The sequence below is a fragment of the Tupaia chinensis genome, unplaced genomic scaffold (genome assembly GCF_000334495.1).
Source record: "Tupaia chinensis unplaced genomic scaffold, TupChi_1.0 Scaffold000247_1, whole genome shotgun sequence".
NCBI classification, from domain to species: Eukaryota; Metazoa; Chordata; class Mammalia; order Scandentia; family Tupaiidae; genus Tupaia; species Tupaia belangeri.
This window is the reverse complement of record NW_006159725.1, coordinates 4,073,640-4,090,938: the sequence shown is the minus strand read 5'-3', so window position 1 is coordinate 4,090,938 and position 17,299 is coordinate 4,073,640. Positions and strand designations below refer to the sequence as shown.

The 17,299-nt window shown below is 57.7% G+C and overlaps 1 protein-coding gene across 15 annotated transcripts in view; it reads right to left on the bottom strand.

Moving 5' to 3' along the window:
• GRAMD1B (GRAM domain containing 1B) overlaps positions 1-17,299 on the bottom strand; it is a 252,750-nt gene that overhangs the window by 1,433 nt on the left and 234,018 nt on the right. For 12 of the 15 annotated variants that reach the window (XM_014587922.2, XM_027771989.1, XM_014587923.2 and 9 more), the window contains 11 exons: positions 16,874-17,030; positions 15,203-15,392; positions 12,620-12,763; positions 11,365-11,483; positions 10,712-10,854; positions 8,098-8,201; positions 7,060-7,263; positions 6,076-6,166; positions 1,889-1,900; positions 1,475-1,582; positions 1,117-1,306 (listed from right to left, as the gene is read on the bottom strand). In XM_014587922.2, the coding sequence (XP_014443408.2) occupies positions 1,117-1,306; positions 1,475-1,582; positions 1,889-1,900; positions 6,076-6,166; positions 7,060-7,263; positions 8,098-8,201; positions 10,712-10,854; positions 11,365-11,483; positions 12,620-12,763; positions 15,203-15,392; positions 16,874-17,030 (1,462 nt within the window). The remainder of the gene's footprint in view (positions 1-1,116; positions 1,307-1,474; positions 1,583-1,888; positions 1,901-6,075; positions 6,167-7,059; positions 7,264-8,097; positions 8,202-10,711; positions 10,855-11,364; positions 11,484-12,619; positions 12,764-15,202; positions 15,393-16,873; positions 17,031-17,299) is intronic. The other 3 variants (XM_006148813.3, XM_006148812.3, XM_027771990.1) reach the window with 3 other exon arrangements.

Below are 17,299 nucleotides of genomic sequence, written 5' to 3'. Positions count from 1 at the left end.
CTGGAGGTCGCTGGCTGCCCCCTGAGGTGGGGCTGGGAGACACAAGGAGTTTGAGGATGTGGTCTCTGGGAGGCTGAATCTCTGTAAAAGGGGAATTCTCTTGTTCAAATGTCTGTCCCAAGGCTATGGGTTATGAAAAAAGTTCTCTTAGCATCTAACCAACAGTTTCCCCGCTGCAAATTCAGTGCTGTTTTATTGTTATTTCGCTGTTCTGAGGAATGCCCCGAGATTCTAACAGCCCGTTCAAAGATGGCTTTAAGATGAGAATACTGGCTTCCTTCCCACAGGACCGCTGAGAGAGGAAGACGTGCGAACCCTGGTCAGCCCTCGGGCCGGGTGCCGGCAGAGCAGGCAGGCTCGTCCCCTGGCTCTAAGGGAGTTTCTAGGTGCGACAGAGCCTGAATCCTGAAGATGGCATGGAGGCTGTCTCTGCACACTTTCTATTTCCTTTTTAGGTTTTTACTGTAGAGTGCATGCACTCGCCAGAGAGAGACAGACACAGAGAGAGGGCAAGAGAGAAATCACCCCCCCAACGGGGTGGCCACACTGCAATCCCTTCTCCATTCTTGTCCTAGGACTCTGGGCACACATGCATGCAGCATGCACCCAGTGTGATTTTTCAAGCCACCGGGTCCTGGACTCAAACTGCGGTCGGCCATGGAGGAGTCTGGTGTCTTAACCACTACACACCTGTTGGCCCCGTCAGGACATACTGATATTGTCTAGAAACTTGTCATAGCCCACGGTGGTGAAAAACACCAGGATCACAGTGCACAGAATGAGTACCCAGGCCGTGGGATGAAGGGTCGGGGCCCTCGGCTGTGGGGGTTCAACGTGAGTCACGGCCTCAAGCGTGGCACGTAACAGTTTGAAAGAAAAAAACGAAGAACTGATCAAGAACACAGGGACGGAAGCAAAGAGCAAAAGTGTTTTGACATCGATAATCTTACAGCAAACTAGATTTTGGGTTGTCGGAAAAGTCATGATGAGTCTTCTGTGCAAAAACGTGGCCCGATTGATCTCTGACAACCCAATAGGGGGAAAAATGAGAATAATGGCTGCTGGAGAAGAGTCATGGGAGGGAGTCGGGGGGTCGGGACAGAGAGGGCACCCCACCTGATCGAGGAGCATCACCGAGGACCTGATGCTCTCCCGCCACTTCTGGAGCTCTGTGTCGTGGTACTTCTGCTGGGACTCTAAGAGCTGGGCCCACTCTGTCTGAGACTGGGGTAACCTGTGGGGCAGAAGAAGGGGCACCCCAGCAGCTGGAGTTATGCTCGGCAGACTGTCCTGTGCTCCCAGACCCCTAAAGGACAGAGAGTCACATCAGGGCTTTTCGTCCCTCACTCACTGCCCCACGCTCCCATGGGCCCCAAATCAGAAGTGGACAGAAAAAACAGGGTCAGGTTTTCAAAGGGGACACCCACTGGGCCCAGGCGGTAGGGTGATGGCAAGGGGATGAGGCTGGGACTACCTTTCTTGGAGCCTCAGGCCCTGCCAGGCGGTGAGGGTCTGGGTGGTGTGCTCCAGCATCCAGAGCTTGTAGAAGAGCATCATGTTCAGGACGACCAGCAGCACCAGGCTAGGAGGGAACAGGAGACGCAAGGCGGAAGATGCACCCTGGGCCCGGCCAGCAGAGGGCGCCCTGCTGTGGCTCAGGGTCACCCATGCGTGCCAGCGAGCTGGAGGGATGCGGTGGGCAGGGACAGAGAGAAGCACCCTGATCTGGGGGGTCAGGACACGGCAGCCAAGCCATGGTGAGGGGTGTGGTGACAGCGCTGAAGGCGTTGGAAAGCAGGCACTGGCACACAGGCCCCGGGTGCCTGGGAAGAGAGGTGGAGTGGAGTGGAAAGGATGGTGGGGTGAGAGAATAACCACAGAGCAGTACCTGAAACAGATCCTAGCGGGAGCACGGGAGAGAAACGGGAGGCGCAGAGGTTAGAAACGGAGGAGCGAGGTGGGGCACCTACACGTGCAGAGCCGAGGGCTAGGGGAGCCGAGAGCAAGCGTGCGAGAAACACGGAGTGAAGACGCAGGGCGAGAAGAGGCCTGGCCGGGAAGGAGCGGGAGGTAGCTGCACACAGGCTCTTGGTATCTCACGGAGAAACGACTGCTCCTACCAACCCAGTGGGACGCAAGGGGGAGGCGGGAGGAGGAGCTCTGAGGGTCCCCAGCTCTGCCCCTGGCGGCCCTGCAAGTGCTAGAACTTCCCAGAAGCTGCCAAGTCCCCTCGCTGCACCTGCTGCCATCCAGCAGGACTGACTGAAGTCTCCCGGGGGTGGGGTGAGAGGTGGTCAGAGACAAGGAGGGAGCGGAGGTGACAGGGAGGCCGAAGGATCCAGCGGGTGACAGAGTCACAGAGACTGCAGACATTCTCCTCCTCTCTGGCCTCAGGGGCTGCCCAAAGGCCAATCTATGACAGTGGCATACGGGATAGAGACAGATGGGCCAGGTCAGAGGCACAGGTGTAGTGGGAGAGCAATGCTGCATGACACTAGAGCCACACGGAAGGTCCCTGGTTCATGTCTGAGGTCTCCCTGTCCCTGCACACGCGCACACACATGCACACTGGTGACCCTGGCTGGCTAGGGCTGCGGGAGGACCAGCCAGGAAGACCTTTTTTTCTTTTTTTTTTCTGGGAGGGGACGGAGCGGTGGTGCCTGTCTTTCTCTCTATCTCTATTTCTATCTCACTGTCTCTTTTCCAAGCGAGAATAAACTTAGAAAGGACAAGACACAGGCAAAGCCAGCATCCAGGAACAACTCCTGACCTGCCACCTCCACATTTTTCACGTGGGCTCACGTTGCCAGCTTCTCTGAACTCCCATCCTCAACAGAGACCGCACTGTCTCCCCTGCTGCTGTCGTGGCGTGGCTTACAGGGAATGCACATGGAATGCCCCGGTACTCGGGCGGCCTCCACGGGCTGGCTCTTATCATTAAAGGGGTAGACAGATGCACAGCAAGAGGTGGCGAACGGGGGGATGGATGGGGCACAGTCGTAAAGCTGGTGTCTCGTAAACTCACAGCCCAGGTCTCCACGGCTGGGCTCTCGGAGTTCTCCATGGGAACATTCTACAGTCTGTGATGAATTTCACGCCATGTCTTTTTTTTTTTGGAGAGGTTTTTGCTATAGGGCACGTGCATTTGCCAGAGAGAGACAGAGAGACAAGAAAGCGAGAAATCACCCCCCAGGACGGATGGCCATGCCGCAATCCCTTCTCCTCCATTCTCTTCTCGGGTTTTTGGGCACACACGCACATGCACCCAGAGTGAATTTAAGCCACTGGGTCCGAGACTCGAACCATGGTCAACTACATGGGAGTCCAGCAACATAGCCATTACGCCACCTGCTGGCCCTGATGCCACGTCTTTACTGTGCTGAGAGTGGAGGGCTGCCCCTGGCACTGAGTGAAGGCTCTGTGGTAGTCTGAGCAGAGAGAAGAGACGGGAGGCTGGGGCACAGCGTCACGGCAGGGCCAGCTGGGCCAGCTGGGCCATACCCTGTTCCTCGTGTGGGCTGTCGGCAGGTCCCGGCCTGGATCCTGTGTGCTAGACTATTGAGTCTGATTATGTTAAACTCACACGACCCGAGTCAGTCAATGCCTCCCGACGTCCTCAGGGAACAGGCCTTCTCCACTTGTGACCAAGACCCGGAAAGAGCATAAATGAGTTTTCTATTCAGCAAAATCCAACACCAGAGATTTAGTTTAACCAACAGGGCAATGGCATGAACCTCAGTAAACCGATGCCATGGTACGTGACTTCAGTGGTTTTATAGGTGTCCCGGTATTTAAGTCTGTCAATGCTAGTTGGAAACACCTTGGCTTCTTACACTCACGTCAGAAGGAGCTCATCTACTCCGTGTAATGATCCAAGCCAGGAGTGGAGTCCTCCTCGTGGTCCCCGGGGGCCTCCTCCCGTCCCCGGTGCACTCTGCACCCTCCATCGGGGCCCCCTCCATGATGGTGGCTCCGGGTGAGTAATCGGTGGCCATAGCCTCATTCTGCCTTCTCAGCTTCCGGGTCACATCGATGGCTGTCTGCCACCTTCGCCTGTCACCACTGGCCCTGAGACCATCTTCTCCAACAGCTTCTCACTCAGTTCCAGACACCAAGGACATGACCGCCAGTGGTCCCAGGGGCTGGCCATTCATCTCCTTCCACACCATTGATGGCTCCAGGACCCCTAGCCTCGAGTGACAACCACTCCTCAAGTCACTACAGCTCACTCTCTTAGCCACCAGTATTTTCTTCCTAAATCCATTCATCATCAAAGCATTCTGCTTTGACTGTTATCTGCATTTATTTTATGCTAATTTGATTCCTGTGCAAGACTTTTTTTTCTTTGATATCTTTTTCTTCTGTGCAACCTCCTCTCCTGGTTCACATCAGCTTGTCCCCTTTCTGGAAGGATCATCGTAACGTGCAGGGGAGCTCACGTGTGGGTTATCCCGCCGCGAGCTCTCTAAGTGCATCGGTGCACCTTGGGGGCTGGTCCTCCTGGATGTGCTCAAGGACCAGATTCCTAAGTTCAGGTTACTCTCTGCATCTTTAAGCATGCGCAGCAAAAAGTCAGTATTCTTTTTGGGCCGACCCTGTGTCCAGCCCCACTGTCGGGCTGGGTCCACCTCCCATTCCACCACTGTAACAGCGAATGGCAGACGGCTTCTGTAAGGTGACATCTTCTACATGCTCGGTGGCTTTTTAGACATGCCAACCCTGATTGATGGCCTGGGCAGCTCCACGGGGGTTCATAAAGTGAATGCGAAGATTTCAGTCTCCTGGGACCAGCAGTTAGCGTAATGGCTATGTCGCTGAACTCCCATGTGGTTGACCGTGGTTCGCGTCCCGGACCTGATGGCTTAAAACTCACACCGGGCACATGTGCGTGTGTGCCCAAGATCCCAAGAGGAGAACGGAGGAGAAGGGATTGCGGCATGGCCATCCCCCCTGGGGGGTGATTTCTCACTTTCTGTCTCTCTGTCTCTGTCTGTCTGACGAGCGCATGTGCCCTATAGCGAAAACCTCTCCGAAAGAAAAAAAAAAAAGAAAAAAGATTTCAATCTCCTGATCTGCATGGTTTGGAAGGTTTTCTGGGTCAAGTGGAGTGAACCATTTTCACAGAAGCTGCTTAACTGTTTTTCCCTTTTCAAATGTAAAGCTGACTCTGTCTCCCCTGAGGTTTTGTAAGTTTCCCGGGGGGTAAGGACATGTCCCCCCTGTCCCTATGAGAATGCTACAATGAAGGCGGGGGTGAGGGGTCGGGTGCTGGGGCTAGGTAGGCAGTCTGGCGTGCAGGGCGGCTGGGCCTCCCAGATCTGTGCCCCCATTCAAACTAGGCAAGAAGGCCAGCCAGTGGCCGAACCAGGTGGAAGGGTCGTCCTGAGCTGGCGAGGCCACCCCCTGGTCCACGTGGTTTCGGAAGGTCCTAGGTGGACAGTGGCATGGGCTTAGGCTTCAGACAGCGGTGACCTCCTGTCTCTCTGCTTCTTTTCTGCCTTGCCCAGCCTCTTTCTGTGCAAATGCTGGGACTTCCATTTGACAGCGTCCCGGTCATTAGCATAAACCCTCTCCATTAGAATTGTATCTACCCCTCTTGTACCGTCTTTGCTCATTCTGTCTGGCCACCCTGCCCAAGGATGGGTGCCACGAGGGCCAGTCCCAGTGCCTGGCACAGAACAGGGCTGGCGCCTCACAGAGGAACGTGGGGACTCACAAGCACTTGGCAGGCTCTGTCCGACCGCGTCCCCAGCCGTGGAGGACTGCGTGTGTCCTGTCTCCACCCATGTGGGTTCTGTCTATTACCCGTATGACGCTGAGTCTACGAGGCTGTGCATACTGAGGCAGGGTCTTCCTCTGAGGCCCTAATGCTCAGTGATGCTGAATGGAATAGGGAGGAGCAAAGCGAGAAGACAGGGCAGCCAGGGCGACCAGTCGGGGCAGAAACGACCAGAGGACACAGGGGGAGGTGAGGAGAGAGTGAAGGCACCCCTGAGCTCCAGGGACGGCCCAGGTGGCCGGCGGGGAAGAGTGGGGGGAGGGCCGGGCAGGAGAGCGGGGCGCCTGGTGGCTTACACGCAGCTGATAACCAGCAGCAGCTTAGACACACTCTGCAGGTGGAAACTGTCGGGGGTGTCCTCGGGCACATGCCGTGTCTGCGTGGAACCTGTCGGGAGAAGAAAGAGGCTGTCACATCACAGTCCACAGGTCCACCAGCCTCTGGCGAACATGGTCACGCAGAGAACCTCAGGGGATGTTGGCGCCCTGTCCACGGTGCTGTCACTGCGAGCAGAGGGCTATGGATACCCAGCCTACCAAGAGGAGTCAGCTCCCCGGGGTGAGGCCGTGGCCGGGGCAGGCAGCCACTAAGCACTGAGCACGTGGGCGAACCACGACCTATGTGGCCAGGACTTGCTGGACAGCACAAAGTCACATTTAGCTATGGGGGGGGAAGTGGCACTGGGCCCGGTCTGGTGACAGCCAGTGTGACCCTGGTGTCACCCGTAATCAGTATGTGACATGGGGCACATCGCGTATGCACCTGCCAGCACTGTGCTCACTCTGAGACATGTCGGTGCTGGCTGAAGCGGGAAGGGACACAGGCCGCCTCTCCTCCCCCTCTGCCTCTCCGCCCACCCTGTCCCCATGCAGCACTAAGGGGCCCCCGGGGCTTCATGGCTGAACAGATGAGGATGAGGATGTCTGGGTGGGACAGGAAGAAAAACCAAGGGGGCCCATGCCTGGGAGGGCAGCCCTTGGTGGGTCTCAGGAGCAACGGGAGCAGCTGCCCCAGACTCCCTGGTCTCTGTGTTCAGAGGCGACCACTGGGGTCTGGGTCCCGGCTTCTCCTGGGCCCGGCAGGTAGTCCTGGAACTCGGGCAAGCTGAGGGCACACCCCTGGGGCAACATTGGTTGGGCTGAGTGCACGCGGGAGCCAGCAGGGCAACGGGAAAGAGGGCGTGCACTGGGGCCTTGGATCTGAGGAGCGATGTTCACCTCATGTGCAAACCCCACTGCGGTGCACGACGAGCACGTGTGGCATCCCCACCCAGGACACACCTGCCACGTGCTTGATCCTGCGGCCCACGTCCTCGTCAGTGGGCGTGGTGACAGGGCTCATGACCTCCTCCAGGTGAGGCACCCGCAAGTGGGCGTGGGGCCGCTTCCTCCTCCGCACCGTCGGGGCCTTGCCGGCCTTCTCTTTGGGCGACTGCCTGTGCATCTCGGCCAGGTAGGTGCTCTCCGTCTTGGCCAGCTCGCTCTCTGTCAGGGGCAGGAGGGCACGTCGGGGCATCCTCCCAGACCTTTGGCCCGCACGTGGGCTCCAGAAGGAGGTCTGTGGGGACCAAGCTCCCAGACTGCACTGAGAGGCAGGCGGGCCAGCAGGTCCCATCAGGGATGGGTGCCCATGAGCCCATGTAGGGAGAGCGTCTGGGGCCCAGCCCCACCCAAACCCTCCACTGGGCAGTCCCACACGGGCACGCATACAGCGGGGCATGCCACACGCTTCCTGAACAGTACACCCGCAGGCGTTGGCGGGTCCTTCTTGTAACAGAATTACCACCAGCACCGCTCCATCTGTGGCTCGGTTTTGGAGGGGGATGTCACAGATCAGATCCTTCATGATCTTGTGGAACTTATAGTCTCCAAAATGCACATGCGGGGCTAGCAGATGGTGTAGCAGTGGCGTGGCTGGACTCCCACATGGCCAACCGCGGTTTGAGTCCCAGACCCGGTGGCTTCAAAATCATGCTGGGCGCGTGTACGTGCATGCCCAAGATCCCAGGAGGAAAGAGACTGCGGGTGGCCATCCCCCTGGGGGGTGATTTCTTAATTTCCCTCTCACTGTCTCTGTCTCTCCAGCGAGTGCATGCACATTAAGGCAAAAAGCTTAAAATAAAAATAAAGCGCATGTGCACTCACACACACACGGCGCATTTGCTTTTCACCTGTGGGGCAGACTTAGGGACGCCCTGCAACCACTTCATGGCCTTGGTTTCTTTCCCTGATCCACGTTCCCACCCTGTGAATGGCGTCCAGGCTGTAGGGCCCACCAGCTCCCACGGGCCACCCAGCAGCAGTGACCACGGTGCTCACCTAAATGGCGGAAGTAGTCCTCCAGCCCACTCCAGAAGTTCTTCTCAATGAACGTTTTCACCAGTCCCCAGGGCTGTTTCCGGTAGCGCAGCTCTGTGGAGACCCTAAGGAGCAAGCCAGGAACGAGACCAGTCACTTCCTGGAGGCCCCGCCTCGGCTCAGAAAAGGGAAACTCAGGTTTAGGGCAAAGCTGCCTCGCGTTTGTACTGTCACATCTGCCACTTGGTCTGATCTCCCTGAACCCCAGCTGAAGCCAGGGGAGCGAGTGGAATTATGCCCGTTTTACAGATGGGAAAACGGAGGCAGACCAGACTGATTTCAAGTCTTGCATGACACCACGATGCCTCCTCCCGGCCAGGTCCAGGTGCTACCGAGCAGCTGCGAGCTAGCTTCAAGAATGCACAGGTCTGAAACCAAACTCTTGCGCAACTGACACTGAAGGGGAGCAAGGTGGCCCGTCCTTGTCAGGGCCCTTCTCTCCCGCTCCAGAGCTCTGAAGTCCAAGCCAGTCTCTGGGCCTCACTGCTTTCACTTCTAAGCAATCAGCGGCTCCAGCTGGCCTCTGCCTTCCTGCTCTGTCTGCAACCCCACCAGCTCTGGCTTCTTTCGAGCACTCTCTCCTCAGCCACTGGCCACATGGCTGCCATCTCCCCCACACCGGCGCCCTCCTCTGCCACACAGCACTGCTGTCTCCTCCCGAGGTGCGGCAACATTACCCCTCAGTGACATCCCAGTTCCTGCCACTGTGGGAAAGGCTGTGGCCCAGCCCCTGCCCCTTGTCAGGGACTCTGTCACTCCCGGCCTAACAGGAGAAAGCCTGGGCTCACAGCGGCCCCAGTGCCCCACTCCGCCAGGGCTTAGGGGACAGAGGATGGGCACTGCCCTAAGGAGCTGTCGGCAGTGAGCCAGTGCCCTGTGTGGGCTGTGCAGAAAAGACACACACCCAGGAGACCCTATCAGGGACCTGCAGCTCGCTTTCTCACTTCCTCTCTCTGGTGAGTGCAAACACCCTATAACAAATTAAAAAGTAACAACAATAATAAAAATAAATAAATAACTCTTCTAAAAAAACAAAAGAAACCTAGACACTGTAGCGAAAACAGGAGGAAGAGAGGAGAGGAGAGAGAAGGGAGGGAAGAAAGAATAGGAAGGTGAGAAAGGGCACTGAAGGCAGTGGGGAGACCCAGGCCCAGAGTAGCACAGGAAGCTGCTCTTAAAAAAATAATTCAGAGGATGAAAAAGAGGCAGGCCCTTCTTGCGGTGCAGGTTTTAATCTCTCTGAGTCCCAAGAGATCTCTGTGTAACCTTCCCTCAACTTCTATTTTATCTGAACCACATGAATGCATTTTGGCTCCTTAAGGAAGTTCTAGAAGAACTTAGTTTAGGGACCAGCAACTGGCGTAATGGCTATGTCACTGGACTCCCATGTAGAAGACTTCAGTTTAAGTCCCGGACTCGGTGGCTTAAACTCACACCGGGCACGTGTGCGTGTGTGCTTAAGAGCCTCAGAGAATGGAGGAGAAGGGATTGCGGTGTGGCCATCCCCCCGGGGGGATGATTTCTCGCTTTCTGTCTCTCTGTCTCTCTGGTGAGCCCACGCGCCCTATAACAAAAACCTAAGGACTGTGTGTCTTTGAACTAGAAGCTTCTTTTTTTTTTTTTTTTTTTTTTTTTTAAAAGAGATTTTTGTCATTGGGCTCCCACACTCATCAGAGGGAGGGAAGTGAGAAATCACCCCCATGCCGCAATTTCTTCCCCCCCATTCTCCTCTTAAGACTGGGGGCACACACGCTCAGCGTGAGTTTCCAGCTGCCAGGTCTGGGACAGAAACTGCAATCGGCCATGTGGGAGTCCAGCACCTTCACCACCACACCACCTGCTGACCCCCAGACTACGAGCTTCTTAGTGTCAGGGTCTACACACCTTCCTCTGCACGCACCTCGCAGTGCCCCCACGAACTACTCATTCAGCCGACAGTTTTTGGATGCCGGCACACGCAGGTCTCATGCAGCGTGCTGGGGATAGGCTGGGGACAGGCTGGAACCTGCCTTCTCTGGAGGCCTCCGTCCGGCAGGACAGGTGAGTAGTAACGGTGCAAAGGGCCCGGTCTGTGTTTCCAAGACCCGAGCTTCAGCACGTACGATAGGGACGTGGTTCTTGGCAAAGTTCCTAACTCCTGTGAGTCTCAGTTTTCTTAGCCAAACAATGAGAATCCACTTCCCTGGTTCGTTCTAAAGAGTCCAGTGAATGCAGGTAAAGCGCCTAGACAGACTGCATAACCCACAACCACGAACGCCCGGAGGGACGGAAGTTTCCCTGAGATGTAGATGGTGAGGGAAATGCTGGGTAACTGCCAGGCTGGAGGTGAGCAGGGCTCAGAAGGCCTCAGGAGGAGGGATCCAGAAAGCAGGTAGAAGAGGCCGCTCAGCCTCCTCCCTCCCCTCAGGGGCAAACAGATGCTCCTGAGGTAGGACTCCACCACCCCTGTGCCCCAGGCTCTAGGACCCCACCTGCACCACACAGCACAGCCTGTATACCCCAGGACCCCACCCGCTGGCACAGCCCCGCAGGCCCCAGGATCCCACCCGCCCCGGGTGGCCTGCACGTCGCGCACCTGAGCCGGCTCTTATTGCGGGCCACGCGGGTGAGCGTGTAGCGGTTGATGGTGTAGAAGTAGTCGTGGTAGGGCACGTCGTGGGTGAGGACTTCGGCGTCTATCACGTAGCACTCGCTCTCCTGGCTCGCCTTGTACAAGGTCTGTGGGGAGGGCGCCGAAGGACAGAACTGGCTAAGCACGATGGGACAGCCCCTCCGCAGCCTCCCCCTGCCCCACCTGATTTCTGCAGGGACGGAGGAGAGCTCTGAGCACAGTAGAGGCAGCGCCTGCACCTGCGCCTGAATCTGCACCACCAAACACCACCTGCACCCAGAAGCCGCCCAACACCGTCGGGAACCTCACAGCCGAGGAGACTTTCCTACCCCACTCTTCTTTTTGTTTATTTAAGAGAGATTTTTGTTACAGGGCCCGTGTGCTTGCTGAGACAGAGACAGACAGACAGACAGAAAGCGAGAAATCACCCCACAGGGGGATGGCCAACCACAATCCCTGCTCCATTCTTTTGGGATCTTGGGCACGCACACACATTCTAAGCCATGAGTCTGCAACTGGAACCGCGGCCGACTGTGTGGGAGTCTAGCAACATAACCATCCGCCCTCTGCTGGCCCCTTCCCCGCCCACTCTCGCTGCCTTCCCTCTCACTACCCACCTGCGTTTCCCTGACGGTGGCGGTTTTGGGGGCCAGGGGGTTGGTCAGGGTGATGGTGTACAGAATCACCCGGCTCTGGTTCCCGTTTTCCTCCTTCTTCCACGGGTGGAAGATGATGTCTGCAGGGAGAGAAGCCCTGGCATGAGAGGGGGAGCGCGCCCCTCCCCGGCTGAGGTCCCCCAGGAACTCCTGGCCATGCTGCCTACAGACTAGCCCCCAAAAAGAAGCCAATGGGAGCCCGAGGGCCGGGGGGCGGGGGTCGAGGCAGAAAGAGGCTCATTGTAGCATTGCCGAAATTCTACAGGGTGCTGCTGAGGGCTGACTGCTCCGGGTGGGGCAGGAGGTCTTGGGGCCACGTCCGGGGGTGCAGGCAACACTGGAGTCACTGTGGAAAGGGCCATGGTCCCTTGGGAACAAGTCTGCTCCTCTGAGGCGTGGCCTCTCGCGCCCTTCCCGTGACCTTGCTCCTGGCACTGGGCTCTTTGGTGCCCAAATGCATTTTCTGTTTTTTTCTTTCTTTCTTCTTTCTTTTTTATTTTTGTGTGTGAGAAATTTTGTTCTAGGGTATGTGCACTCGCCAGAGAGAGACAGAGAGACAGAAAGTGAGAAATCCCCCCCCAGGGGAACTGGCAACCACAATCCCTTCTCCTCCTGCATGTGTGCACACATGCACATGTGCCTGTCATGAGTTTCAAGCCACTGGGTCCGGGACTCAAACTGTGGTTGACCACGTGGGAGTCCAGTGCCTTAACCACCACATCACCTGCCGGCCCACCCAAATGCATTTTCAAGGACTGGGAAGCACGACAGCTCTGCCAGGCTGTACTGCAGGCCCTGCTGCAGAAAGAGTAGAAGCGAGGGGGTAGGCCAGAGGTGCAGGACAGGCTGCGAACCCCTGAAGTCCTGGACTGGAACCCCAGCTCAGCCCCTTCTTAGCTGCCCGATGTTGGGCCAGTCACAATGTCTCTGTGGGACCACAGTGCTGCACAGGGCGGCTGCAGCGACTGAGTGAGGGTGGCATGGGCTTAGTGCACAGCGGGGCCTCCTGTCAGCGGGAGCTGCCGTCCCCTACACAGTGGACCTCAGGGCCGAGCCTGGGCAGGCTCCAGTGTGGAGAGCACGGTGGGCCTGGGCAAGGAGAGGCCAGAAGGCCCCGAGTGAGGTCTAGCACTGCAGGAGGCCAGAGAGAGGGGCCTGGACAGGAGGGTGCATGGGGAGAGGGGAGGACAGGTAGGGCGGCCGCAGCAGAACGGACCGGAGAAGCGGCGCTGCTCCATGAAGTCGCGCTGGAAGGGCGAGTTGGTGAAGAGGAGGTCATAGAGCTTGTCCACGCTGAAGTTGAAGACTTCGTTCACATACTGCCGGCCGCTCAGGTCCTCGTAGAAGGCCTGGACCTCCCCTGCATGGAAGAGAGGACGAGTAGGTAGAGGCGCCACGGAGGAGCAGGGGCCCAGGGGCCCACCCCCAGGGCTCCCTGTCTCAGGTGTGAAGGTCGGGGAGGCCCTGGGGTGGGTGCAGGCCTCGTGGGCCCCACTGCGGTCTCTTCCCCTTACTGGGATGCACGAGTTTGCTGCAGGTGACACTGTGTCAGCTCATCCTGCAGATGGGACGTGCAATCACCCTTACACTGGCCAGCTTCCACGATCCAGGGCTTTGACTACAGCCCAGAGAGATGGATTCCCAAGGTTGTGTGAACCAACGGATGAGCCGCCCAAGTCTAGGAGTTAGTTTACTGCAACTGATGATAAATGGCATTGCCACCGTGCCTGGGTGGCTCAGGGACACCAAGCAATCTGGAGCCATCTGTTCCCAGAAGAGCACTGAGAGCTGGGGCCGGCCTGACGGGCTGTGACCACTGGCTGCATGACATCTGCTCTCCCGCCACGGGGCGCCTTATCTTCCCCATTCATGGTTTCTTTTATTTTTCTTTCTTTCTTTTTGCCATAGGGCATGTGCTCTTACAAGAGAGAGACAGAGAGAGGGAAAGTGAGAAATTACGCCCCAGGGGGATGGCCACAGCACAATCCCGTCTCCATTCTCCTCCTGGGATTGTGGGCACACATGCCCAGCATGTTTTTCAGGCTGCCAGGTCTGGGACTCGAAATGCAGAGTTAGCAATGTGGGATCCAATGCCTTAACCACCATGCCAGCCCCACTCCCCCATGGTTTCAGTAACCTCTCCCCTCTGTTTCCGGCATAGGATCACAGCTGCATCACAGCAGAGTGCCACCAATCAGAAGGAGCCAGCGAGCGGCACACAGAGCAAGGTCAGGGAGCCCTGAGCTCCTTTCACTTCCAGGGCCGGCCTGCCCCACCCCGCCTAACATGTCAGTGTGATACGGCACAGAGTGCTGTAGCTGGAGACCTGCTGCAAGAGGACGGTCTGCAGGTGTGAGGACACGGAGACCTGCTGCAGGAGGACAGTCTGCAGGTACAGGGGAGCCTCTTGCAAACCCGCACTCGCAGCTCCTAGTTATTGCACGTGTGGACTGAACGAGCCTCCATAGCAGGATCGTGCTCTTGGCATGCCTAGGACCCAGAGGAAACCAGGAAAGAACTCCGTAGCCTCCTGTAGGGATGGTCCCACGACTGCAGACCGGGCACCGTGCAGCGCAGCAAGGCTCATGTGAATGGCATTCACTATCAGGCAGGACCCTCTGCGCGGTCATCTGCACTGGCCCTGGGTCTGAACAGGGCGAAGCTTAGAAACGATGACAGGTGGCACCGAGGAGAGACTACACAGCGAGCTGTGGCGACCGTCTGCAGCCACCCACTAGAAACACCCCACCACCATACAGGGAGGACACTGCCATGGTCATGGATGCTGTGAGGCTGGCTTCGGGGTGTGGAGTGTCAGATGCAGCCTGTGCCCGAGGGTGGCAGCCCCGGGCAGCAGTGAGGTAGGGAATGATGAAAGAGGCAGGCGGGGTCAGATCCAGCCACTCCCTCGCCCCCTGGAGACCAGAATGAGCTCTGCAGCCACCCTGAGGAAGCGTCCACACTCATTTCTAGGAGCAGTTCCTGGCCGCACATCTAGGGACAGAGCCCCAAGGCAAGCAGAGTTAACAGGGGCACTGTAGTGGCGACAAGACCGCATGGCAGAATCAAGCCAAGGAGGACACACCTGGAATGACAAGGATGCTAGAGGGAACACCTGGAAAAGGGACGTTTGCTAACAGCAGTGGGTGTCCCCAACCCCGCCAGGAATGCAGAGACTCACTCCAGTCCCCACAGAGCCTGGCAGCCTTCAAGCAGGGCCACTGGGCCTTCTTTCTTTCTCTCTCTCTCTCTCCTTCCTTCCTTCTTCTTCTTCTTCTTTTTTAATTCCTCAGAAGGTACATGCACTCACCAGAGAGAGGAAGAGAGGGAGAAGGAGAAGGAGAAAGCACTCCCACGAGGTAGAGACACTCCACAATCTCTTCTCCATGCCAGAATTTTGAGCACGCACACGTGCCCAGTATGCTTCTCAAGCCACTGGGTGCAGGAATCAAACCACGCAGTCAGTCACGTGGGATCCAGCTCTCTTAGTCACCAGGCCCCAGGCTGGTCCTGGATTCACTTTCTTTGTAGTTTGGTTTTTGCTATAGGGCACATGCACTCGCCCAAGAGAGAGACAGAGAAAGCAGGGCTGAGGGAGAGTGAGAAAGCGTCCCCACGGAGGATGGCCACACCGCAATCCCCTCTCCTCCAGTCTCCTCCCGGGACTTGGGGTATGTGCATGCACCAGGCATGTTTCTCGAGCTGCTAGGTCTGGGACCAACTGGCGGTCGGCCAGGTGGGCTCGAGCTCTCTTAGTCACCAAGCCGTGGGCAGGCACAGACCCTATTCAAGTGCCCACCTTCATCATGAGTGTCGGAAGAGTCACTGAGCTCGGTGGGGATGTCCTCGTTGTCGTTGAAGTCCAGCGAAGGGGAGTTCACGGGCGCGATGATCTCGATCTTCTCCCCCATGATGCTGTCCATGGCGAGCTCCTTCTCCAGGGCCCCGTCTCCCTCCAGCACCTCCTCCTCCAGCGGCAGCCCGTCAAACTAGAGGGACAGAGGAGTCACCCTGGGGGCAAGCCTGGCCGGTTCTAGGCTCCAAGGCAGAGGAGAGGCCGGCCAGGGGAGCCCTCCGTTCCCAGCCCACTCGGCTGTCTGATGTCACACCCGGGGACTTTCCTAGAAGACAGCTGTCCTCGCACTCGCCTGCCTTGGGTCTTCCCTTTTTTATTTAATGAACTCAAAATGCTTCCTAAGCATGTTTTCATTCATTTTCCCATTAACCTGGAAGGCAATCAATGTAGTTCTTTGTATTTTAAAGATAACCTCAGAGGCAGAAAATAAAGACTTAAGCATCCAATGAACGGTGCTTTCATTCTAAGGCTAGGTGGCTTCACCCCAAGCCAGGAGTCCTACCCTGTGGGAGCCTAGCTGCCAGCCTGACCCTTCCTGACCCCTTCCTGAGTGAAGGTTCTCCCTCCTCTTAGCCAAGGACAGTGGTGCTCCCACACATTTTTGTTGTTTTTAATCGCCAGAGGGTGAATGTGCTTGCCAGAGACATAGAGAGAGGCAGGGCGTCAGCCCCAATCCCCCGCAGAAAGCCATGTAGCCATCCTGTCAGCAATCCCTTCTCCTCCACGTCTCCGTCCTGTTGGGACTGTGGCCGTGGGCACACACAGAAGCCTGGATGTTCTGTGAGCTGCTACAGAGGCCCTCCTGTTCAGCCAGGAGCCGCTGAGTGGGATTCAGCTCCAGGCTGTGGGCCGACCCTCCACGTGGGACTCTGCCTTCCGGTCAAGGCGATGAGAAAAAAATGGGGCCTGATCAGGAGCACCCGGGACGGAGCCCACGCGGTCGGTGCAGAACCACAGGGCCTGATTAGGAACACCCAGGACAGAGCCCACGCGGTCGGTGCAGAACCACAGGGCCTGAGCCGGAGCGCCCTGGGGCAGAGCCCACGCGATCGGTGGAGAACCACAGGGCCTGATCAGGAACACCCAGGACAGAGCCCACGCAGTTGGTGCAGAACCACAGGGCCTGATCAGGAACACCCGGGACAGAGCCCAAGCGGTCGGTGCAGAACCACAGGGCCTGATCAGGAGCACCCGGGACGGAGCCCACACGATCGGTGCAGAACCACAAGGCCTGAGCCAGAGCGCCCCGGGGTGGAGCCCACGCAGTCGGTGCAGAACCACAGGGCCTGATCCACAGCATCCCGGGGCAGAGCCCATGCAGTTGGTGCAGAACCACAGGGCCTGAGCCAGAGTGCCCCGGGGGCGGAGCCCATGAAGCCAGTGCAGAACGGCCCTCATGCGCTTGCTCGTTAGTCCAAACGGGACCCTGTACCGAGATCCCAGCTCTGGACCCTGGAATGCATCAGAATAGAGAGCCCCCGCCCTGACTCGTCCAGATGGACTAACCACCCTCCCTACCCTAGGCTAGGTCTCTGTTGGGCTAGCTAGGCAGGGGGAGGGGGGTCCTGGCCACGGCACAGGGGTGGAGGGCAGCCATGGGCTTGCGGCCCCTACCGAGACGGGGGCCTCGCTGCTGCCCGTGGACGTCAGGGTGCTGTTGGTGACGGACTTCTTGGGCAGCTGCGGGCTGGCGTCCGGCTTGGTCTCGATGCTGCTTTTGGACGAACTGTCGTTCACCTCATTCTCCTCCACGGGGATCTCCTCGCAGTAGCTAGAAACGACATCCACAAGCCACGTTTACCGCAGGGGTCGTGGCCACCAGCCGTTCTAAGTCCTCAGGCTCATCCATCTTCCAGAACGATGGCTTTCCTGCCTCTTTGTCGGGTACGTGATCTTCTGCTAACCACAAACCCGCCCCACCCTCGGCTCTTCCTGAAACCTCCCCCACCTCACCACCCTCGCTCCTGCCCCCACCTAAAATTTCTGGCTCCAGACTCGACTTGTCTGTGCACCCTCCCTGCGTTCTTCCCGCCGAGATAT